The 26,037-nt window shown below is 43.9% G+C and overlaps 1 protein-coding gene across 3 annotated transcripts in view; it reads left to right on the top strand.

The window, feature by feature from the left end:
* fam168a.L (family with sequence similarity 168 member A L homeolog) overlaps positions 1-21,476 on the top strand; it is a 60,672-nt gene extending 39,196 nt beyond the window's left edge. For 2 of the 3 annotated variants that reach the window (XM_018245218.2, XM_041581046.1), the window contains 6 exons: positions 6,292-6,372; positions 13,879-14,004; positions 17,415-17,557; positions 17,716-17,918; positions 18,784-18,914; positions 19,768-20,372. In XM_018245218.2, the coding sequence (XP_018100707.1) occupies positions 6,292-6,372; positions 13,879-14,004; positions 17,415-17,557; positions 17,716-17,918; positions 18,784-18,914; positions 19,768-20,090 (1,007 nt within the window). In that variant the 3' untranslated portion in view covers positions 20,091-20,372. 3 annotated transcript variants of the gene reach the window in all.
* Positions 21,477-26,037: the final 4,561 nt, after the last annotated feature.

Genomic DNA, 26,037 nt, shown 5'->3' with positions numbered 1-26,037 from the left:
TGATGGGTGTAGTGCTACACACTATCATGTGTTCTTAATGCCGATCCAAAACCGTCATGTATTGACTGGTGATTTCCACTTTACTGTGCAACAAGAGTGTGAGGCTGTATTGCACCAAGTGCACTGAGATGCTAAGGTGGAGGCTTTATTACACTGTCATGAAGAGTGTTGAGTAATTGCACCCAGTTTTTAAGCTGTTGGTGTTAAAGTTGTAGTTAAGCAACACCGTCCAAAGAGCTGAAGGTTCCCAATGCACTTTAGTATGGCTTGAATGTTTCCCTCTGCAAGCAAGATTAGTCTCTCTGTATCTTAGCAACTTGTAGCTTTCTGACAATCACTCCGTATCCTAGCAACTGGTAGCTTTCCTTTGCCCCCTTTTTTTATCAATATCCCTGAAAATAAGCAGCCTTTCACTGTTCTGATTTGCTGCCACACGCAGCTGTCATTCCTTGGGTGAGGTTACCCACATGCCCAGGACTAAATCATGCAACATTCACAAAATCCCAAGGAGTAAAGTCTCTCTCACTCAAGCTTTCCCTTAAGCAACTCCCAGCAACTTGCAGGTTTCTTGTGGATACTGGGAGGATTTTTTTGCGATTTCAGCTAATTGCCCCGTGGACCAATGAAAATGGGCATGTGGCCAAACGGCACCCGATCCGATCCTGAAGCAAGGCCAGGCATATGTGCTTATAAATCTATAGTTAGATGCAGCATACCTCCCAACTGTCCTGTTTTTTGTGGGACAGTCCCGATTTTGACAGTTCAACCTGCAGTCCTTGGCTTGTTACTGAAATGTCCCGACTTTCTCTTTGCTCTCTTGCACTGAACAGCCAGAAAAAGATACAAAGTTTCTAAAACTTAATTTGGTTTCTGTGCTGCCATGTTGTAATTATGTGTATTAATTACTAATCAGCCTTGTATTGTGTCATTTCTATTCTATGTGTACTGTATATTGTGAGTGGGTCCCTAAGCTCAGTAAGTGACAGCAGCACAGAGCATGTGCTGTGAATCAGCAGAAAAGAAGATGGGGAGCTACTGGGGCATCTTTGGAGACACAGATCTTTACTGCTAAAGGGCTGTGGTTGCCTTGGGCTGGTACAGAAGCACAAAACACCATGTACAACATTTCTACCTACTTCTTTAGTTACGCTTTAGTTCACTTTTAACCATGCAGTTCTTGTTAACCCTTTCTTTTCCCAAAGCAGGCCATACACGTAGAGATTGCTAATTTGGCGACCTCCCCAAATATGCGGACCTCTCCCCGATATGCCCACCTTGAGGGCCGTTACGGTTGTTCCTAGGGCCCAGTGATCGGATCACAACGTTGAGCATAGGGATGGACAGCATCAACAAACAGCCGCGGCCCTCGATTCAACGGGATTTTTAACCCTAGCCGATTTATGGCCAGAAATCAATCAAGAAAGCCCGTCAGAGGGCCGCCATACACTTGCAAATAAACTGCCGACTTAAGGTGGCCATACACGGGCCAATAAAAGCTGCCGACAGACCCGAGTCAGCAGCTTATTGGCCTGTTTATGGGGCCCCCCCGACAGGATTCACCAATCGAGATCTGGCCGAAAGTCGGGCAGATCTCGATCGGATGGGACTAAAATCCCGTCTGATCGCGGCCGCATCTGTTCATTGATGCGGTCCCACGACCCGACCGCCCGTTACAATTTGCTAGGATCCAATCGTGGGGCCCTCGGCCCCACGATTGGATCAGCCTGATATTGCCCACCTCTCCGTGTATGGCCATCTTTATTCTGTCACCAGTTTATATGTGCCCATGTATGGGGCCTTCATTTGCATATGCAAATTAGGGTTCGGATATCAAATCACAAAGGATTCAGCTAAATCTCAAAACAGAGGATTCGGTTCATCCGTAGTAATGACAAATACTGATATTAATTTCCCTGTGTTGAGTGTCTGCACCTGTCATAGAGCTGCTGGAAATCCTGTCCTATACAACATCACTAAATTGCCTTTTCTTATTGTCTCCCCTCCATCAGAGCCGCGCTGCTATATAATAACTGCTCCATGTGCAGCTCCAGCATAATGATATTTTAGTGCTTTTGCTGAGTACCCTGTCAGTGTTGGCTTTATGGCCCATTCCCAGTAAATATAAAGTGGCCCCCTGGGGCCGGACAATGGCTAATTGTTATGGGGAGCAGCTCACATGGCCGAGTAAAGTTGCATTAGAGCTGTCTCGCTGCAGAGCGGCCAGCGATCCACTTAGCTACGTTGCTGTGGAAACGGCTCCTGAGTGATTTGTCGAGTAAAGCGAAGGTTAACAGAAATGACTTCCTGCGGAATTCCGATAACAAATTCCTCCCATCAGCATTCCAGCGTCTCGCTCCCCATGCAGGATTTCTTATTATTGCTGCCGTCTGCTCTGTGTGAGCCTCTTATAGGGGGAGAGCTATTTATAGGAAGCTCATGTGCCTTGGCCCCCCCCCCCCAAATCTCAGAGGCCCCTGGGGAGGGGAGATATGTATTATTATATAACAGGGGAGCCCTTGCGTCATATTATCTGCTACTGTTCCCTCAGTTGGACCGGCCCTGGTTGGCAATGTATTCACTTTTCATGGTGAAGTTTCCCTTAAAAGGTGCAGTAGTTGGATACTTGCTGTTCCTGTACCCTTAAAAACAAGAGCAGTTAAATTAATGAAGGGGTTGTGATTCTGTTGCAGTGTTTTTTTCAATCCAAACAGAGTGTCCTTAGACCTAATGGCTGCCATTATGTAGTATGCAGCCCTTCTGTATTGTTAATGATTTATGGAGGGGCCCTGCCTGCTCCCGTTAATCAATTAACATTAAATGTTTAACCAGATATTCTGTCCCGTAACATATATAGTGAATAAAGTACCCCCTCTTGTAAAATATAAGGATATTATAAGTTACCGAGCATTTCCATGACCATATAAAAACACAGGGCCGAAGGCATGGAACTCCTAGGTACCTTCTAATATCCTCATACTTTGCAACTGGGGGTACTTTATTTATAATACACAAATTTGTCATGTGACAGAAATCACTGTTTATAACTGATGACATCAGAACTCACCGCTTATAAGGATATCATTTACAAGATATTCATGGCTTTTGTGTATTATATACATATAATATAGATATATAGAAACATTGGGGTGTCACCCTGCTATAGTTCCAGGGGTACCCAGGGTACAAATAAGCACTCACCCCAAATCTCCCCCTAACTGACCTTCAGACTGGGCCCCCTTAGCTCATAACAAGGTTACAGATATATAGAAACATTGGGGTAACAGTCACCCTGCTATAGTTCCAGGGGTACGCAGGGCACAAATAAACACTCACCCCAAATCTCCCCCTAACTGACCTTCAGACTGGGCCCCCTTAGCTCATAACAAGGTTACAGATATATAGAAACATTGGGGTGTCACCCTGCTATAGTTCCAGGGGTACCCAGGGCACAAATAAGCACTCACCCCAAATCTCCCCCTAACTGACCTTCAGACTGGGCCCCCTTAGCTCATAACAAGGTTACAGATATATAGAAACATTGGGGTAACAGTCACCCTGCTATAGTTCCAGGGGTACGCAGGGCACAAATAAGCACTCACCCCAAATCTCCCCCTAACTGACCTTCAGACTGGGCCCCCTTAGCTCATAACAAGGTTACAGATATATAGAAACATTGGGGTGTCACCCTGCTATAGTTCCAGGGGTACCCAGGGTACAAATAAGCACTCGCCCCAAATCTCCCCCTAACTGACCTTCAGACTGGGCCCCTTAGCTCATAACAAGGTTACAGATATATAAAATCAGTATTCCCAGATTACAGCTGACTGGGTTTATTTCATGTTTATGTGATTTTGTAGTAGACTTACGGTATGCAAGATCCAAGTTACAGAAAGATCCGTTATCCATAAAACACATGGTGTTGTCCATAGCAGTAATTGCCAGAGCAGCACATGTATATAATGAAGCTAATTTGCGGCTGGGTGTAGTGGAGGGATGGGGTGCAGAGTCTTAGGACTCTTACACACGGCCGTTCCGACCTGCACCGAACGCAGGTTCAGACGCAACATGCTGCATTTTTCCTGCGTTCGGCGCCTACACGCGCCTGAGTGAGTACAGCCCCATTTCAAATCATTACTTGCGTCTATTCCTGCGCTCCCCTGCGGCTGAACGCCAAAAAACGGAACGCAGGGGAGCGCAGGTCGGAACGGCCGTGTGTAAGAGCCCTTAGAATGAATGGTGGGGGCAGCAATTAGACACATATATCTGCTCCTCTAGACAAGCAGCGGCCGCACAAAAACCCGTTAATAATCAGCCTTTATTTTATAGGAGTTAGTGTTCTGTGAACGTGAGGCATTTATTTCTCTCTAATAATAAGATCCAGGGCTCGGTGCAGATATGAGATGCTGATGGATTCCTGTGTGGGGGCTCTGGTCACCTGAACTGCTCATATTATCTGCCCTGGCTCCTCCGGATATGTGTCATGTTATTAATTCTAGATCTCTCTCCTGCTCTCACTACCCACTTAATTCAGTGCCCTCTAAATCCTTACGATGCTGCCCTCCAAATCCGCTGCTTTTATTGCCTTGTGTTATTGTGCTTGGGAATAAAAGACTTATGGGAGCCTCGCACTGCCTCTAGGTGGCCAATTCTGCCATTCACTGGCCCGCCTGCTCTACACAATCCTGCCCAACAACAGCTGGAGGGCTGCAGCTTCTACAACCCCTTCTACAATACCTAACTAGCGTTAACCCCGTGTGTGCCTGCTAACCTAAAATCTACAGAGCTGATATAAAAGCAACATCATGCCAATGTTAGATTCCTTGTTTGTTTTACTTTGTTATTTTTATTCTAGTGCCGACAAATTCCATAGCACAGATATTGTTCTTCATTCCAATCAGCCCCACCTAGAGTCCCTATTACTTTCACACACACACACACTCCTCTCCGTTATATCAGCAGCCAATTAACCTAATGATCTACAATCAACACTTTCACTTAAAGGGGTTGTTCACCTTTGAGTTACCTTATAGTATCATGTAGAGAGGGATATTCTGAGACACTTTGCAGTTGGTTTTCATTTTTTATTATTTGTGGTTTTTGACTTATTTAGCTTTTTATTCAGCAACGCTTCAATCTGCATTTTAAGTAATCGGGTCACTAGGGTCCAAATTCCCCTAGCAACCATGCATTGATATGAATAAGAGACTGGAAAGTGACTAGGAGGGGCCTGAATGGAAAGACGAGTAATAAAAAGTAACAATACATTTGTAACCTTTTAGAGCATTTGATTTTAGACGGGGTCAGTGACCCCCATTTGAAAGCTGGAGAAAGTCAGAAGTAGGCAATTCATTCAAAAACTATAAAAAAAGATAAATAATGAAGACCAGTTGAAAGGTTGCTTAGAATTGGTCATGCTATAACAAACTAAGTATTAACTTGAAGGTGAACCGCCCCTTTAAAGGGATGGTTCACCTTTAAGGCAGCTTTTAGTATGCTTTAGAATGGTAAATTAAAAGCAACTTTTCAATTGGTTTTAATTATTTATTTTCTATATTTTTTTTTATAGTAATTTGTCTTTTTCTTCTGACTCTGCAGCTTTCAAATGGCCGTCGCTGACCCCTACTAAAAAACAAATGCTCTGTAAGGCTACAAATGTATTGTTATTGCTGCTTTTTATTACTCATCTTTCTGGAAAGTCATCTTTCTGGAAATAGTCAGAAGAAGGCAAATCATTCAAAAAAAATAACAAATAAATAATAGGCCATTTTATAACATACAAAAAGTTAACTTTAACGTGAACCACCCCTTTAATTACAGGGAAATTCGGGAATGCAGATGGTTATCCGTTTGTCTTGCCGCTGCTTAAATACCTGCCCCACTGCCCTTTTATAAAGGAAACTCCAGCTCAAATGTGAGAAATGAAAAGCTGCTGCTCCCAGGCACGGCCCCAGCATTTAAGCGATTTGCATTTTTCCATGGCAGCTGGAAGAAACCATTTTGTTTTGGACTCCCTGTCTGGGTGCAATATTCTCCCAGCTGCCCCCCAGCAAGGCAATGCTCTGAAAGTGAGGGGTGAAACAGGCAGTTGGGGGTCGTTTCCCTCTTTCCTTTATACTACTGTGTACAACACAATACATTTGGTTTGCACATAGAGTTCTGCATGAGATTGTGCCTTTGTTTTGTATCTATAGAAAGATTATATACATTATATATATATATATATGAAGGGTCGTATATTTATACTCACAGTGCTGGATGCTCATGTTATTCCTCTGTCTTTTTCTTCCCTAGGTTACCCTGCTGGATACCCTACAGCTGCTCCTGCCTACAACCCAAACATGTATGCCACCAGCAGTCAAGGCTATGCCCCAGGTAAGAGAAGCCTTAAACTTGCCCTGGAGAAAACTCTGCTGCCGCTGCCTACAATCACCATCAAGCTGTCCTGCCCTCAGGCTGCCTCCTTCTTCTGTTCATTTTAGAATTGGCACAGTGTGGAACTGAGACATGCCCTTAAATCTGCTGCTTTATTTGGAAGCACTCGTCTGAATATTAATTTCTTTCAATTAGTCTTCAGACAGCAGTGTGGCACGGAGACGGCTTAGTGTGGGGCCCCCCGGAGAGAGCCAGAAGGGCATATGTTACTGAAGAGCGACGGTCTTACCTTTATTACCCAATGATTACATTACAATTCATACACACTGTATCTATATCCAGCAGCACTTTTCCTGGGGGTTACCAGACTGCTCACTAAGAGCCATCTTCACTTGAAAGGTCATTATTAAAGGGGAACTATTGCGAAAAGGAAAATTTAATAAAAGCTTCAGCATACTGAAATAAGAAACTTTCTAAATACAATCAATATTAATTAGGGATGCACCAAATTCGGGATTCTTCCTTTTTCAGCAGGATTCGAATTTGGCCGAATACCTGTGCCTGGCCGTACCCAATCCGAATCCTAATTTGCATATGTAAATTAGGGGCGGGTAGGGAAATCACATGACTTTTCGTCACACAAGAAGATTTTTTTTCCACTTTTTCGCTCCCTGCCCCTAATTTGTATATTCAGATTCAGTTAGGTATTCAAATCTTTCATCATGGATTCAGAATTTGGCCGAATCCCAAATAGTGGATTTGATGCATCCTTAAAGGGGTGGTTCAACTTTAAAGTAACTTTTAGTATGTTCTAGAATGCCAAATTCTAAGGAACTTTTCAATCGGTTTTAATTATTTCGTTTTTTTTTTTAGTTTTTTGCCTTTTTCTTTGGATTCTTCTCAGTTTTTAAATGGGCGTCACTGACCCCCATCTAAAAACAAATGCTCTGTAAAGCTATACATTTATTGTTATTGTTACTTTTTATTACTCATCTTGCTATTCTGGGCCTCTCCTATTCATATTCCAGTCTCTTATTTAAATCAGTCCATGGTTGCTAGGCTAATTTGGACCCTAGCAACCAGATTGCTGAAACTGCAAACTGGAGAGCTGCTGGATAAAAAGCTCAAATAACTCAAAACCCCCTAATAATAAAAAAATAAAAATTGCAAATTGTCTCAGAATATCACATCATACTAAAAGTTAATTTGAAGGTGAACAACCCCTTTAATATTAATATACAGTCTGTATTGTTTCTGAAATAATCAAGTTTATATTCACTATTCCTCTCTCAGCATCTGTTGCTCTTCATTCTGTCTCATATGCAAATCAGGATTTAGTTCGCTTTTCAGACCAATCTTTCACAAAGAATTCCAAATAGTGGATTCGGTGCATCCCTAATTAAAATGAACGTGACTTATTAGTGTATTTTTGCAAATGTCTGGTGTTTCCAGCCTGCACATTGTAGAGCAACAGCCCAATGCAACTTGCAGCCCCTCCATCTCTTGTAAAACTACAACTCCCAGCATCTTGCTGAAGGCACATGCATTTGTAATATACCGTATATACTCGAGTATAAGCCGAGTTTTTCAGCCCCCAAAATATGCTGAAAAACTCTACCTCCAAGAATGGTCGCCAGCATCTAAAAACGAGACGCCGGCACCTCCAATGGGAGCAGAAATACTCAATTTTTTGATTGAAACTTTTTTGCTGCATTTAGCACCCTAGGCTTATACTCGAGTCAATAAGCTTTCCCAGTTTTTGGAGGTAAAATTAGGTACCTCGGCTTATACTCGGGACGGCTTATACTCAAGTTTATACGGTACTCCTGATTTATAAATGGGGGAAATGGCAGATTATTAATAAAGAACCAACCCAGGGGCTGATTGTGAATGTACAACAGGGCTATGGAAGACTGAGGATTGTGTGTTATTTGCATTTATTTGTTTTTAACGGATCATCGTATAAAAGTGCCTCTTGCTCCGGGAAGCCGGCACGCACGACTGGCTGCAGCTGCAATTTAATGGCCTCCGTTTGGCTTTTGTCTGGATTCAGGAATAAGCTCGGATAAAAATACACTGGCCGTGTCTTCCGAGAGACCTAATTATACAATGGCAGATTGCTCTCGGCTTTCATTTGGAGACAAGGACACAGCTAAAGCCTTAGCTTTGGTAACCCTGCAGTGTCTGGAATCTTATATACTGGAATTTTCCCTGTGGGTGTTTGTGGGACAGTCCCCCAGTATTTAACTTTAGATACGGAATGTGCCCAATATGGTTTCTGCATCAGCCAAATTCCGCTGTCTCTTTGCTGTCTCTTCATGTGTTCAGCCCTACTGATCTCTGTGGCAGCAAATTCCTTCATGTGTGGCTTATGTCAATGCCATAGTTAGTCCAATTTATCTTGGCTTTTTTTTTTTTTTTTCAAAGGTGGTGGCATTTTTTGGGTATGCATAGTCTATGTGGCAGTTATTATGCCCAGGTATAACCAAAGCAGTCTGTGAACCAGCTCCCGTTTCTAGAATTTTACAGGTCCCAGTCCCCATTAAAGGGGCATGATCCAAACACAATTCTGTAATGAGTCTGTAACAGAGTCTGTTCTGCATAAAACAAGAAACTTCTTGTCATTAGATTATTCCAAGCAGAAGGCACAACAGAGCAACTGATGTGTGTAGCAGCATAAAGCTCCATAATAAACTCTGTGCAGATAATATTAAAGTCCGAGTACTTGGCATTAATAGCCACTGGGAAATAACACTGGCTACAGGATATCAGGTATAGTAGGGAGAGATGGTGCCTATAGTAACAGTGGATAATAGTCTCTGGGAAGGGAGTGTGACTGTGGGATAGCAGGTATAGTAGGGAGAGATGGTGTCTATAGTAACAGTGGATAATAGACTCTGGGAAGGGAGTGTGACTGTGGGATAGCAGGTATAGTAGGGAGAGATGTTGTCTATAGTAACAGTGGATAATAGTCTCTGGGAAGGGAGTGTGACTGTGGGATAGCAGGTATAGTAGGGAGAGATGGTGCCTATAGTAACAGTGGATAATAGTCTGTGGGAAGGGAGTGTGACTGTGGGATAGCAGGTATAGTAGGGAGAGATGGTGTCTATAGTAACAGTGGATAATAGTCTCTGGGAAGGGAGTGTGACTGTGGGATAGCAGGTATAGTAGGGAGAGATGGTGCCTATAGTAAAAGTGGATAATAGTCTCTGGGAAGGGAGTGTGACTGTGGGATAGCAGGTATAGTAGGGAGAGATGGTGCCTATAGTAAAAGTGGATAATAGTCTCTGGGAAGGGAGTGTGACTGTGGGATAGCAGGTATAGTAGGGAGAGATGGTGTCTATAGTAACAGTGGATAATAGTCTCTGGGAAGGGAGTGTGACTGTGGGATAGCAGGTATAGTAGGGAGAGATGGTGTCTATAGTAACAGTGGATAATAGTCTCTGGGAAGGGAGTGTGACTGTGGGATAGCAGGTATAGTAGGGAGAGATGGTGCCTATAGTAACAGTGGATAATAGTCTCTGGGAAGGGAGTGTGACTGTGGGATAGCAGGTATAGTAGGGAGAGATGGTGCCTATAGTAACAGTGGATAATAGTCTCTGGGAAGGGAGTGTGACTGTGGGATAGCAGGTATAGTAGGGAGAGATGGTGCCTATAGTAACAGTGGATAATAGTCTCTGGGAAGGGAGTGTGACTGTGGGATAGCAGGTATAGTAGGGAGAGATGGTGTCTATAGTAACAGTGGGATAACAGTCTCTGGGAAGGGAGTGTGACTGTGGGATAGCAGGTATAGTAGGGAGAGATGGTGCCTATAGTAACAGTGGGAAAATAGTCTCTGGAAGGGGAGTGTGATGGAGGATATAGTAACAGTGGGATAATAGCAGAAGGCTTTGCTTGTTAGTCCACAGAGATGTTAGATGGTTCCTGCTACGTTGTTGCAAGAATTAGTGATTTACATAACTAGAAGTCCTTTACATGCCGCACAGCCCTTCTCTACCATCTCCAGAGGCTTGTGACTCCTGCGTGTGGCTAATGGGATGTGCATAGCAGGAGGTGTAGCGGCTGGAGGAACATTCGCATAGTTTGCAGTTTGTCACAGTTTTGTGGTTCTGCGCTTGCTGAATCCCCAGTGAGTCGTATAAGGATGGAAGGCTTGTGATAAATTGTGACTAATAAAATTCTCAATGTAAAACACTGCCTGGAAATGTCATCCCAGCGGGAGAAATGTCCTTAAAATGTTCTTATGTGCTGTAGCAGCCACACGCCTGGGAGGGAGAGGCAGAGAAATGAGTTTTATAAACACACCCTGTTTGCATCATGGCCGCACAGGGGGTATGGAGTATGCCGCACAGCGGGGGGTGGAGTATGCCGCACAGCGGGGGGTGGAGTATGCCGCACAGGGGGGGTGGAGTATGCCGCACAGCGGGGGGGGGGGGGTGGAGTATGCCACACAGTGGGGGTGGGGTGGAGTATGCCGCACAGGGGGTATGGAGTATGCCGCGCAGTGGGGGTGGAGTATGCCGCACAGGGGGGGTGGAGTATGCCGCACAGGGGGGGTGGAGTATGCCGCACAGGGGGGGTGGAGTATGCCGCACAGCGGGGGTGGAGTATGCCGCCACAGCGGGGGTGGAGTATGCCGCACAGCGGGGGGGGGGGGGTGGGGTGGTGGAGTATGCCGCACAGGGGGTATGGAGTATGCCGCACAGGGGGGGGTGGAGTATGCCGCACAGGGGGGGGTGGAGTATGCCGCACAGGGGGGGTGGAGTATGCCGCACAGGGTGGGTGGAGTATGCCGCACAGGGGGGGTGGAGTATGCCACACAGCGGGGGTGGGGGTGGAAGTATGCCGCACAGGGGGTGTGGAGTATGCCGCACAGGGGGGGGTGGAGTATGCCGCACAGGGGGGGGGGTGGAGTATGCCGCACAGGGGGGGGTGGAGTATGCCGCACAGGGGGGGGTGGAGTATGCCGCACAGGGGGGGGTGGAGTATGCCGCACAGGGGGGGTGGAGTATGCCGCACAGGGGGGGTGGAGTATGCCGCACAGGGGGGGTGGAGTATGCCGCACAGGGGGGGTGTGGAGTATGCCGCACAGGGGGTGTGGGAGTATGCCGCACAGGGGGGGTGTGGAGTATGCCGCACAGGGGGGTGTGGAGTATGCCGCACAGGGGGGGGGTGGAGTATGCCGCACAGGGGGGGGTGGAGTATGCCGCACAGGGGGGGGGTGGAGTAGCCGCACAGGGGGGGGGTGGAGTATGCCGCACAGGGGGGGGGGTGGAGTATGCCGCACAGGGGGGGGTGGAGTATGCCGCACAGGGGGGGGGTTGCCGGGGGGGGGTGGAGTATGCCGCACAGGGGGGGGGGTGGAGTATGCCGCACAGGGGGGGGTGGAGTATGCCGCACAGGGGGGGGTGGAGTATGCCGCACAGGGGGGTGGTGGAGTATGCCGCACAGGGGGGGGGTGGAGTATGCCGCACAGCGGGGGTGGAGTATGCCTCACCAGTTTTACCAGTGCAGGGCAGTTTTATGTTCTTTAAATTGCAGACATTTTTACACTTTTCCTTAGTCTTGACTTTCCCTTTTATTTAAAGATACACTTCTTTATCATTCCTCAGAACTGAACCCGTGATCTCTGCATTTCTTTTATGATTGCTATTTGGGCTTTCAAAATCCTTTTAGCTGAGTGGTTTCCAGGCCAGTAATTTGGCCATTTTGGCTCCAGTGCTCATTCCCGGCAGGTTATTCGAGTGTCTATTGATGTCCCCGAGTGATGTTATGAGCAGAGAGGTGAATTACATACACATTACTCACACACTGTTTTCTGTCATTCACCCCTTCCATCCTGATGTGCAGCAGTCTGGCAGCTTCACTCACTGCCACTCTAACTGTCATTGGTTCCTGCAGACTGTCATTGGCATTGCACCCCAGTCAGAATGTTTTGGGAATGCTTTGCTGGGTGACTGTGATTGGTGTGGGGGGAATAATCACATATTAGTGGGCTCCTTATCATTAGACCAGTGTGTTCAGTTACCGTTGGGGTGTCAGTTCTAGGGGCAGAAGATGTTCCAATACCTCCGAGTGCAGAGGATGGACAATATATTTGCCCTAATGATCCCACTGACTCCCCTGATATCACAGACAGATGCAGTTTAGGAATCTGTTATCTGGAAACCTGTCATCCAGAAAGCTCAGAGTTATGGAAAGGCCGTCTCTCATAGACTCTTTTATCCAAATGTTTTCTCCCCCTTTTGCTTGTGCTCTCCTGTCTCCCCAATTTCTTACTTCTCTATTTAATTTCTTTCTTTTCTCTTTCATCCTTACTTTATTTTCCTTACTCCTGCCTCAAATTTCTCCATCCATCCATCTGATTATAATTTATACATATGGATGGGAGCTGCCATATTGTTTCTCTTGAGCTGGCCTAAGACACAAATATACTGTCTTATATAATACTGTCTTATATTTGTATCGTGTGGACTGCCCAACATTTTTTGTACCATGGCGATTGGTCGTATAGTCGATAGGACAGCTTAAAAGATTTATATTGGCTAATATCTCTATGTCTGACAATATCAATGGGAGACTGTCACTACTATTTGTTGGACATAACTTTCATACTATTGCCGTCTGTCAATAAATGTCCAGAGCATTGTGTGATTTCTTCTCTTTACTACTTTATATTAACCTGAATGGTTAGTTGCTGGTCAGAAGATTGGATTGGACGATCTGTATTCATACATATTGGTAGGAGCTGTCCTATCGTTTCCTTTACTACTCCTCCAGTTCAAATCAATGGCAAGTGACCCTTAAGGTGACCATACACGGAGAGATACGCTCGTTTGGCGATGTCGCCAAACGAGCGGATGTCTCTCCAATATGTCCACCTTGAGGTGGGCAATATTGGGCTGATCCGATCGTGGGCCTTAGGGCCCAATGATTGGATCCTAGGGAAGGGGGCGGGCGGGCGGATCGATGGACCGCATCAATGAACAGATGTGACCGCAATCCGACAGTATTTTTAGTCCCATCCGATCAAGATCTGGCCGACTTTCGGCCAAATCTCGACCGAGGAAGCCTGTCGGGGGCCCCCATACACGGGCCAATAAGCTGCCAACTTGGTCTGTCGGCAGCTTTTATCGGCCCGTGCATGGCCACCTTTAGACAGGGCTTCCATTGGATAAAGCCGCAGGCTGAAGTGCTGTGAGGGGCCAAGATTCTGGCTACATGGGTGGAGTTAGGGCAGATTGAGGAGGGGCCAGACAGGTGTATGATTCCTGGTGGCAGTTTTGCCCATGTAATTAGAGGGTGTTTTCAGGTACAAGCAGGAGCAAAGTTATAGTATGTTTGCCAATACCTCTGTTTACAGAAAGGGCCCTGGTACAGGTCAGACTTGCTGGAACGCATCAGAGAATGTTAACGTTTTCTTTATAGTTGATTATCTGCCCCACCATGTGGGCTTCCTGCATTTGCTAATCTGTAACTGTGCTTTTTCCTCTGTTTATTTTAAAGCGACCCTTCTGATGAAACAAGCATGGCCACAGACTTCCTCCTCCTGTACCAACGAGGGCACCTTTCATCTCCCTGTGGACACTGGGGCAGATAACAGAACTTACCAAGCGTCATCCGCTGCTTTCAGTAAATACTTCTTTTTCTTTCTGCAATCTACTTGCACAGCACATACAGTCATAAGTACCTAAGTGTGTGCTCCCTCTCACTAGTCACCCACGAGTATTCCATTAGTTATATGCTGCTGCTAATATAGTGAATAAAGTACCCCCTCTTGTAAAATATAAGGATATTCTAAGTTACCGAGGAGTTTCATGACCATATAAAAGTACGAGGTCGAAGGCCGAGTGTTTTTATACAGGTCATGGAACTCCGAGGTAACTTCTAATATCCTCATATTTTGCAACTGGGGGTACTTTATTTATTATAATACACACGTTTCAGTGAGTCATGTGAAATTACATCAGAACTCATTCATTTATAAGGATATAATTTACAAGAGATTCATAGTTTTTGTGTATTCTATATTATTACTCACAAGTTCCCCTGTCTTTGGATCATCTTCTGTCAGTTCGCCATCAGATCTAGCAGGAGCATTTGCACTCGTAACTGATTCAGGACCTCAATTAAACTGCACATGCTCCTTCAAATTCCGTCTCAGCAAACTGACAGAAATGGATAATCTGGTCGCCTTTCAAGTTGTGCAGTTTTATCAAAAGTCTGCACACTGGGTATGATAGAAATATCCAACATCCTTCTGACAACCTCTTGTTATACAGATAGCTAGAGTCTCAGCTACCATAAAGCAGGACAGGACTGCTGCTTACAATGGGAATCAGATAGGATCTGTGCAGCCACTGGGACAGAATGTTCTGTTATACAGATAGCTAGAATCTCAGCTGCCATAAAGCAGGACAGGACTGCTGCTTACAATGGGAATCAGATAGGATCTGTGCAGCCACTGGGACAGAATGTTCTGTTATACAGATAGCTAGAATCTCAGCTGCCATAAAGCAGGGCAGGACTGCTGCTTACAATGGGAATCAGATAGGATCTGTGCAGCCACTGGGACAGAATGATGAGATTTCTCGATACTTTCTTTGCTTTAAGCGATGTATTGCTTTTAGCACATTTTTTATGATATTACTCACATTAGTACGTATTTAAATAAGCAATTTTGCAGCTCAGGCCATTTATTTAACGTCCATTCTTGTTGCTGTTGTCCATCACCATGGAAACCAAACGTCTGTTTAAATGGACAGAATAACTAATTAAACACAAACACAAAGTAGAAATTGTTTACATTGTGTGTGAAAATATTAAGGTTAGCTTCCCCCTTATATTTTATCAGTTATTTGTTTTTCAGGGGGAGCAATAAACAGAATCTTGCAGGAGCTTAATCAGTGACATTATGTGGTAGGATATGAATAAAATGGGGTCCCTCTGGTTCTCCATACTATAGTCATTTTCCCTCTTCTGGGCCTCACAGCATAGATTTAGCAGCAGGCCGGCCCCCAGATCCCTGTAAGGTGGTAGCTTCCATTATGTACTAACAGTTGTGGAACAGAGTGTTCCTGCCTTTCCTTATCTTCACATCCAATTAGATGTGCCTGCCGGGCCTACAGCCGTATTAGTACACTCAGTGCTGCGTCCCTCCCTCGGGACTATCCGCATTACAGCACAGCAGCAAAACTGCAGAGCATCGCATGTCCTCGACTGATACTGTGCCCTGCGGCATTCCTGTGCCCCTTCAGGGGATAACTGCCCTACAGTCCCCACTTGCTCTGTAGCACTGACATTCTGCCTTCAGCAAATAGCCATTTTAACATACAATTGTAAATGAGAAAGTAAAGGGGGGTGAATACGCCTGCGAGCATTTCCAACCTGCAGAATGGGAGGTGCAGTTTGACTGCATGCCATTCAGAGCTTGCATAGAATAATGCACAGCATGCAGCAGACCTTAAAGGAGTGGTTCACCTTAGTTAACTTTTAGTATGTTATAGAATGGCTATTTTTTTTTTTAATTATTTGCATCCTTCCTCTGGCTCTTTCCAGCTTTCAAATAGGGTTCACTGACCCCATCTAAAAAACAAATGCTCTGTAAGGCTACAAATGTATTGTTATTGGTAATTTCAAAAATTCATGTTTCTATCCAAGGCCTCCCTTATTCATATTCCAGTCTCTTCTTCAAATCAATACATGGTTGCTAGGGTAATTTGGACCCTAGCAACCAGATGGCTGGAATTGCAAACTGGAGAGCTGCTGAATAAAAAAACTAAATGAAAGGCAAATGCAAATTTTCTCAGAAAATCATTCTCTACATCAAACTAAAAGTTAACTCAATGGGGAACAACCTCTTTAATAGTTCATGACTTCGCCTTCTTCTTCTGATGCTTTCCGGCTTTCAAACAGGGGTCACTGACCTCATCTAAAAAACAAATGCTCTCTAAGGCTACAAATGTATTGTCATTGCTACTTTTTATTACTCATCCTTTTATTTCGACCCTTTCCTATTCATATTCTAGTCTCTTATTCAAATCAATGCATGGTTACTAGGGGAATTTGGACCCTAGCAACCGGATGGCTGAAATGGCAAACCCGAGAGCTGCTGAATAAAAAGCTAAATAAGTCATAAACCACAAATAATAAAAAAATGAAAACCAATTACAAATTGACTCAGAATATAGCTCTCTATATTATACTAACAGTTAATTTAAAGGCGAAAAACCACTTTAAACCCATCATAGATGCAGGAAATCGTGTTGGCTTCAGAATTTCTGAAAGTGCACGGAATACAGGCATGGGATGTGTTATCCGGAAATCTCCCAATTACGGAAAGACAATCTCCCATAGACTCCATTATAATCAATCCACATTTTTAAAAATAATAATAAAACAGTAGCTTGTACTTGATCCCAACTAAGCTATAATTAATCCTTATTGGAAGCAAAACCAGCCTATTGGGTTTATTTCATGTTTACATGATTTACTAGTAGAGTTAAGGTATGAAGATCTAAATTATGGAAAGATCCTTTATCCAGAAACCCCTAGGTCCCGAGCATTCTGGATAACCGATCCTATACCTGTATATTTGGATCTGGTTATGGGGATACAAGTGTCTAAAATAGGGATGCACCGAATCCAGGATTCGGTTCAGGATTCTGCCTTTTTCAGCAGGATTTGGATTCGGCAGAATCCTTCTGCCTGGCCGAAACCGAATCCTAATTTGCATATGCAAATTAGGTGAGGGGAGGGAAATTGCGTGGCTTTGTCACAAAACAAGGAAGTAAAAAATGTTTTCCCCTTCCCATCCGTAATTTGCATATGCAAATTAGGGTTCGGTATTTCGGCCGAATCTTTCGCAAAGGATTCGGGGGTTCGGCCGAATCCAAAATAGTGGATTCAGTGCATCCCTAGTCTAAAACAAGATAAAATTGCTAACTATAGTTGCCCAAGCTATTGACAGTTGCTGCTTCCTTTCCTAATATGATTGATATATTATTGGCACTCATTCACTGCCTTATTTTCTTTTTTTGTAGGGTACACAGCAGGGACTCCATACAAGGTCCCCCCTGCCCAGAGTAATAGCGCACCTCCACCCTACTCCCCTTCCCCAAACCCATACCAGACTGCCATGTATCCAATCAGAAGTGCCTACCCACAGCAGAACCTGTACGCCCAGGTAAGTAAACTAGCTGCTTCCAGTAAAAAAAACACAAATAATAAAAATGAAACCCAAATGAAAATTGTTTCAGAATATCAGTCTCTAAATCATACTAACTGTTAATTTAAAGGTGAACAACCCCTTTAATTCCTTTATTTGTTGTTTCCTTCCAACAGGGCGCCTACTATACACAGCCCGTCTATGCGGCGCAGCCTCACGTCATCCACCACACTACAGTGGTCCAACCGAACAGCATTCCCTCGGCTATCTACCCAGCACCTGTAGCTGCACCAAGGACTAACGGCGTTGCCATGGGGATGGTGGCTGGAACCACAATGGCTATGTCAGCAGGTGGGTTTCACCCGTCGGCCCAACTTTTGTAAGATTTCTATTTTAAAATTGCTTTCACTACTCTCATTTACTAGTTGCAGCTCCAAAAGCCTGCTCTCCGACTCACTAAATGCTTCTAATTTGATGCATCAGTTGCTGGCATGTTTCATAGATCATGTATCAGATTGTAGCAGGAGCTCTGTAGTGGGGTCTATACATTTGCAGATACACCTGTATGTCGAGGTCGCCAAATGTATAAATCTGGACCCAGTTAGGCCACACATGTGCAGTGCCGGTATTGTTGAAAAAGTGAAGAACTTTACTTAAAGTGCCTTAGGCAATGTTTCAGGCTACACAGGCCCTTTTGGGCTAATCCAGTTCCAATTGGAATATGCATTCAGGGCTGTGGTATCAGTACATGAATCGTTTGACTCCTCCGTATATGGTTCCTCCGACTCATTAATGCCAACAGCATATTATATTTTAATTACTTTAATATGCTTTCATTTCTTTGGTGTTACTGATCCTTAATATACTAATGTAGTTTCCATGTTGTTTGAAAGTAGGGATGCACCAAATCCACTATTTGAGGTTTGGCCGATTCCTTGGTGAAAGATTCAGCCAATACCGAACTGAAACTGATTCCTAATTTGCATATGCAAATTAGGGGCGGGAAAGGAAAAAGTGGAACAAATTCTTCTTTTGTGATGAAAAGTCGGGGAGCATGCCCAATAGGTGCAGTATCCTCTATATTCATAATAATAGATCCCTACATAACCTCTTAGTGAGGCCACAACTTTATTGGTTAACGGGCACTGCTGGGGGCAAGGGGCTTTTATAATGGTATATTTGGATACAGGGAGATGTATGCATTGGGGCTGCTGCATAACTCAGTGTCTGTTTATTTTCCTCAGGTACATTGCTGACTACACCTCAGCACACCGCTTTAGGAGCACATGCAGTCTCTGTGCCAACTTACAGAGCTCAAGGAGCCCCCACGTACAGCTACGTACCTCCCCACTGGTAAACTCCCCGGCTTATCCATGTAAGTACCCTCCCACCGCTCACTAGCAAACTGCAACAGTTTACAAAAAAATCAAATTAGATGATAAAAAGGAAACTGTGGGTTACAGAAACAATACTTTTGTGAGAATATTAACAGAGGGACTTGTGAGGAGAGGGACAAATCAGAGCCTGTGTCTTTATTGCTGGCTCAGCACATATTTCTGTCCATTTAACAACAGTTTCTCAGGGCAACAGAGCAAACACTGTGTTATCTGCTGTGAAATGTGAATTGTTGGGAGCAGGCCTGGACTGGCAATCTGTGGGTTCTGGCAAATGCCAGAGGGGCTGCTATAAGGTGCCATAGAAAGTCAGTATTTAGTGGGCTGTGGGGACTGTTTGGGCCTCTGTGTGGGTTGATTGGGCCTCTGTGAACCTGAAATGCCAGGGCCTATTTTAATTCTTAGTCTGGACCTGGTGGGGAGAATAAGGGCACACAGGTAGATTCGGGGGATTAGTCGCCCCGGCGACAAATTGTCTCTTCTTCGGGGCGACAATCTCCCCGAACTGCCTTTCCCTACCTTCCTGCCGGCTATAATGAAAAATCGCCAGCGGGATGACACTCGCGGCACTTCATTTTCCAAAGTCGCCCGAAGTTTTCATTATAGCCGGCGGGAAGGTAGGGGAAGGCAGATTGGGGAGGCGATTTGTCCCTTCCCCCTGCTAGTTAGGCATACAAATAAAGATCTCAATGGGAGTGTCTGTAGAGAAACATCGCCACCTGCTGGCTCCTATGCACTACTACAGTTGCACTAGTATAGCCCTACTGGTATTCTAGTCTAGCTGGATCTTCGTTTTAAGATGCACATGTATAATTATTTCCTTCTCTGTTGCAGGTCTGGAGTCAAACATTGTATGCAATTGCTCAAGTCTTACATCGGTGCTGGGGGGGCGACTGTACATCAGCACCAAATTTGTTTGCAAGATCAAAACAAGGAAACACACAAGTGCAAGGGTCACTTTATTATTCTTTAGTGTTTTTGTAAAAGCTGCTTTTTACAACCTTACACTTTTTTTTGTTTTTAAAGCATATTTTTTATTTCTCCTGTTCCATGCTGATGTTGTTTGCAATCTCTACGCATGGAGTTTGCCAGTTCTGTGTTGTCCCTTCCAGCCCTATAGCAGTGATTCTCTGATCTCTGCTTCTCAGTTGTCCTAAATTTACTTTTTATTCATGTTGTTATTTTTTTTCTGTGAGTTGCGGGAAGCCAGCTCCGAGATGACACCCATTTGCAACGCAGAACCTTTTCTTTTACCATTTGCATAATGTTACGGATTTAGCGGGGTAGCAGGTCACAAATGGTGTCTTCCAAATTGCCGGCAAATGGAACGTGTCAGAAATAGTATTAGGAGGATGTAGTGCATGCTTTGTCTTTTGGTACAACTTGCAATCAATTAAAGGCTGCTACACTGCTCAGAGAGGTTCTGAAGCATCCACAAATTCTGTCGCTGGTTTCTGTAAAAGCACAATTCACCTGTGAGTGAGGTGTCCTGATCCGATTACCTTCCAGCTCTTTATAGGTAGGTCCTTCCACCGCTAACACTCCAGTCTCTCCATTAGAATTGCAGGAGATCCTCAGGGATCGTTATTGGGCTGTGAAGTCCACAGTCATATCTACACTATATACACTACTTTGCGACCATGTAAATATATAGGGAATAATGGAACCCCCTGTCAGAATCATTAAGGAGTTCCGCTTAGCTTGTAGGACAAGTTTTTCTATGCAGGCCATGGAACTCCAAGGTGCATAATTGACAGGGGGTACATTATTTTTGTATAATACAAGTACTGGTGAGAAACGGGGCTCAGGTTACGTCACAATCCCAAGCCCCATTTATAATGATATAATATACAGGATATTCATGATTCTTGTGTGTTGTATAAGCGTATGTTACACACGGAGTAACCTTTGTATTACACGGCTGATTACAGAGGCATATCTTTTATTAAAGGGACACTATCTTCCTTTTAGTAGTAGGACCCTAATGGCTGCCTCGCAGAATATGGGGCAGGATTAGTGGTCCTATTATTAAAAATATAACAAATATAATTGCTTTACGTCCCAGGGTGGTGTTAAAGGGGAACACTATCATTGAATGCAGTCATGTATTTTATTCTGCTGCTCCAGGGTCCAGTCTTTATTTAAAGAATAAATCATTTGACTGCAGGGATACCTGTGTAATAAGAGAACAAAGGGATTCCAGACCACTGACTTTTTCTGGAGTGACAGTGAACTGGAATCAGATGACTGGAAGAAAGTAGACCGAAAAAACAGCTTCCCCCCCCCAATTGTTACTCTCAATGGCCCAATCACGTGCATTGTTCTGGTGCTAGTGTCCCTTTAATAAAGGGTTCTCTGTTTAATCCTTTCTTTTTATATATGAAGAAATTTGATTTTACTGCATTTTCCTCTATAAAAAAAAGAAATAATTTCTGATACTTAAAACAAAGATAGCTGGCTTCTTAGTCTTATTTTAAAGGTTTTTTTTGCTGTTGGTATAATCATAAACTTTTTTTTTTTAATCAACAGCAAAAACTATGGTGGCCTGGGCAAATAAGAAATTCATGGAGTAGTCCATATAATTTGAGAGAGTGCACTACATATGGCAGGCTGCATATTAAGTCCCACGCATGGAGCAATAAATCACACAGAATGGGGGGGGGGGGAATAGAACTCAAAAGGCAGAAGATGAAGGTTAACCCTTGATTCCATCTACTGAACTGCCGCATTTATGGTTTAAACTATATGGTCTCCCCCTATGTCATTTGCATTCCTGAGAGTGGTGCAATCAATGCGGTGCCCGTATATCTGACTTGACACCTCTATAGGGGGGAGAATGATGATTCCCAGCACCCTTCATTGCCTGTGGGTTGCTGAGAGTTGTTATTTAGTTGAGATTCAGGCTAACGTGCACATGGAATATTCCTTCTCTGTGTGCACTAAATGCACTAAATGGTTTGCCCCGTGTGCAATGGCACACGGGGCAAACCATTACCCATGTGATTTCCAGTTTGACAGGCAGGTGGCAAAATGCTAGGAATGACCCCCCCCCCTTTATGGACTTGAATGGTGACTGACTGGACTGTGCCGATGCCCTTGTGGGTCAGGTTCCAAGTGTTTTGAGCATATAAAGCAATGTAAGTAATAAATGTGAGTATTAGTAAGTAGGGAAAGTGCAGAAGGAGAAGCGAGTTCTGCCCATAAATTCATTAACATACTTCTGTGCAATTGGCTGGTTTAAAAACACAAGGAATCGGGCCGATTGGCAGCTCTACTGGGCTGGGTATTGGACAAACACACCGGAAGTTATGCCTTTAAAGGAGAAGGAAAGGCTAAAATTAAGTAAGCTTTATCAGAAAGGTCTATATAAATACACCAGTAACCCCTCAAAGTAATGCTGCTCTGAGTCCTCTGTCAAAAGAAACAGCACATTTCTTTCCTTTTATTGTGTACTCATGGGCTTCTGTATCAGACTTCCTGTTTTCAGCTTAAACCTCCAGGGCTTGGGCTTGAGCATGCTCAGTTTGCACCTCTCTCCCTCCTCCCCTCCCTGCTGTAATCTGAGCCCAGAGCTATAAGAAAGCAGGGAGAGACTCGGGCAGGAAGTGATGTCACACCAAGCTAATATGGCAGCTGCTATCCTAAACAAACAGAGAGCTTCTAGAGCTGTTTACTCAGGTATGGTAAAGCATTCAGCAGAATAAATATAGTCTTCTAGCTTGCAATATTGTGGCTAATCTATTGGCAATAAATGTCCTCTGTAGCTTTCCTTCTCCTTTAAAGGTCCCCATACACGGGCCAATAAAAGCTACCAACAGACCAAGTCAGCAGCTTATTGGCCTGTGTGTGGGGGCGTCCCCGGTCAATATCTGGCCGAAAGTCGTGCAGATGTCGATTTGGCAGGTCGGATTGCGGCCGCATTTAAGAGGAGGGTGACCCAGAACATGATTTAAGCCGGCCATACATGACTTAAGCAGGCCCTAGGGCTCACTATCGGATCAGCCCGATATCACCCACTTCAATGTGGGCATATCGGGGAGAGATCCGCTCGTTTGCTGACATCAACAGACGAGTGGATCTCCGTGTGTATGGCCAGCTAAAGTCATGTTCTGGGTCACCCTCCTTGCGTGTACATCTAGTTCTCTCTCGAGGCTACACTTCATCAGCAAGTGCCAGTCTGAAGTTTGGTCCTTCTTGGCCACTGTAGATGGAATTCAGGTGATGATTATAACCAGTGTTTAGTCTTGTGACTGAGTATAAGAGCAAATATATAAAGCAGTGTTATGGTACTTACATGGAACAGCCAATTGGATTTTGAGTTGTAGCCTTTAGGTCTATAAACTGGGGATTTTTAGCTGTGCTCCTAGGCACCAATCAATCAAGAACTGTTATCTATTCACTGGTACCCCTGGGACTGAAACTGGGTTGAACTTGGACTGAAATGGGTTCTTCCTCCTATAGGGGGGTATGAGGGTATTTCGCATGTGTGTAAAGCACTTGTAGCAACTCAGTGTAGCCCTGAGGCATCTGCTGCTAATTGTATTCATTAAGGTAAACTGTTAATTATCTTAATGTCCGTATTTATCATTCGTCATTTTTGGGGGGGGGGGGGTCATTTTTTTGTTTATACCAGCCTTGCTATTCAATTTTCCTACACCACATACAACCCAAAAACACACACATGAATATATAATGGCTATATAGGTTCAGCACTAGAGACCATTATTAGGCAACCCCGTATAAATATATATATATATACACAGTATATCTTTGCTTTACATTGTACTGTAGTGCAAGACTTGAAGAATGCATATTACTAGATATGTTGGGCCCCAAAATGGCGGCGCCTCGGGGGTCCGGTGAATCCGGGCTGATCTTTGTGTACGAGTATTTGATTCTGTATTTTATTAATAATAATTACTTAGTATTTTCCTTTTCTTTTTTTTGGCAGTTCTGATCTGTAATTTAAAGCTTTTTTTTTTAACCATATGTGTTATTTAAGTTTTTTATTTGGATAATTAATGTTTATTATTACCAAAAGTAGGAAAACGTATGGTTCATTCAGGGAGCGTTTCAAAACACAAGTCTAGGGGGGGCTTTCTACCTGTGCAGGGGAAGCAGAATCCAAAATAAACACTAATTTACCTATTTACATGCGGCTGAGCTGCGATCACTTTATGGCATTTTGTTGCAAAAGCCTCAAATGAACATTGGAAGTCGCACACGGCTAGTGTTATAGGTATGGGACCTGTTATCCAGAATGCTCAAGTCATGGGGGGTTCCAGCTAAGGGATCTTTTCCGGGATCCTCATCCCTTTAGGTAGTCATGTAATAAAATGCACTAAGTTTACCCTGGGGCAGTGACCCATAGCAACCAATCAGCAGTTAGCATTTACTGGTCACCTGTTTAAAGCAAACACCTGTCGGTTGCTATGGGTTACTGCTGCTGGGCAAACTTAGTGCCTTTTATTACATATGGGGGTAAATATAACTAAAAAATGAATTAAACCCAATATGAATGTTGTACCTCCAATAAGGATTAATTATATCTTAGTTGGGATCAAATACAAGTTACCGTTTTATTATTACAGAGACGAAAGGGAAATAATTTTAATGGGTTTCTGGATAACAGATCCCATGCCTGTATCAGTGCTGGGGTGTAAGGCGCTAATAACAATGGTACTATAAGACACAAGGAAACCAGATGCTTAACTATTTGTGCTTTGGAGCACTGGGGTGCAGTTTTTAGTAGTTTGGGGGCTTCCCAAAAATTGTCCCCCCTTTCTTTGGTGCAAGTGATTCAACCCGTTCCTTGGAAACATAAGAATTTTCCACCCAGGGCTATTAAACATCATGGCTGCCAGAATTGCAAGAAGGAAGCGTCTTGTTCAAAGTGCCGCGTATTGATGGAGACTTTCTGTTGGTTTTGGGGTTCAGCTGAGTCTTACCCAGTATTGCACCCCATTATATGGAGAGTTGGCACGCTTGATCTGAGTGCTGGGTAATAGGGAGCCCCAATCCTTACACCAATGAATTCTCTCTCTATATGAACTGCAACCCACGTTTCTACTGGGGCCCATGAAGAACTTGGGGTTCAGGCTTGTGGGTAAAGAATTAAGTGCAGGATTGAATGATACGAGGCCTGGGAAGGAGCTGATGTTTATACACTTATTGGCTTGATGTCGTTATGTTTTTGTTGTTTCCATAGGAATAGATGATTTGCCCAGTAAAGCAGATTTATTTGTGGATTTAGGGACTGGCATAGTGGCTAGTGAATTGTGTGCCCACAGGCTGGTGTAGCAATGTCCAGCGATATGTGATTGTTCCCTTTTATATTGTCTACTTATCCCTCGTCTGATTATATAACAACAAGCTTCAGTCACTTATCAGAGCATCGCTGAATCAATGTTTTATGTGGGACCCTAATGGGGAGTTGGGGGGTACAGAGTCTTCTCCTACCCCTCCAGCTGGTTACTCAAATCTGATTTGTTCTTAAAGGGGTTTGGTCATCTTTGAGTTAACTTTTAGTATGATGTAGAGAGTCATTTGCAGTTTGTCTTCATTTTTGATTTATTTTGCTTTTTTTTGTTCAGCAGCTCTCTGCAGTTAGCACATTCAGTTGCTATCTGGTTGCTAGGGTCCATATTAACCTAGCAACCAGGCAGTCGTTTGAACGAGAGACTAGGATATGAATGGTAAAGGGTATATCACCCATGGAAAGCATTTGAAGGCAAATATTCCAGAAACGATATTATGAATTGACCCTATAACATAATATGGGGGTTATTTACTAAACTCCAAATTTATCTCATAATATTAATAGAAAAAAAAAAAAAGCTCAACCAAACTCCCATGCCCGAGCTTAGCTTATTTAGTAATAAGTATAGAATTAGTATAGAATTGGATTGTAAAAAACTCGATAAAATCAAGTGAAAACACAAATTGTGCACATTTTTGGTCTTTTTTTTCCCCAGAATCACTTTTTTTTTTTTTTTTTTTTTTTTTTTGCCCAAAAAACTTGGGTTTTCAGGCAAAACCCAGCACAGACCACAATCATGTCAAATTGATATAGGTACATTGATTTATTCAGGACCTCGACAGGTC

The sequence above is a fragment of the Xenopus laevis genome, chromosome 2L (assembly GCF_017654675.1).
Source record: "Xenopus laevis strain J_2021 chromosome 2L, Xenopus_laevis_v10.1, whole genome shotgun sequence".
In the NCBI taxonomy this organism is placed as follows: Eukaryota; Metazoa; Chordata; class Amphibia; order Anura; family Pipidae; genus Xenopus; species Xenopus laevis.
This window is presented reverse-complemented; position numbering and strand designations above follow the sequence as displayed.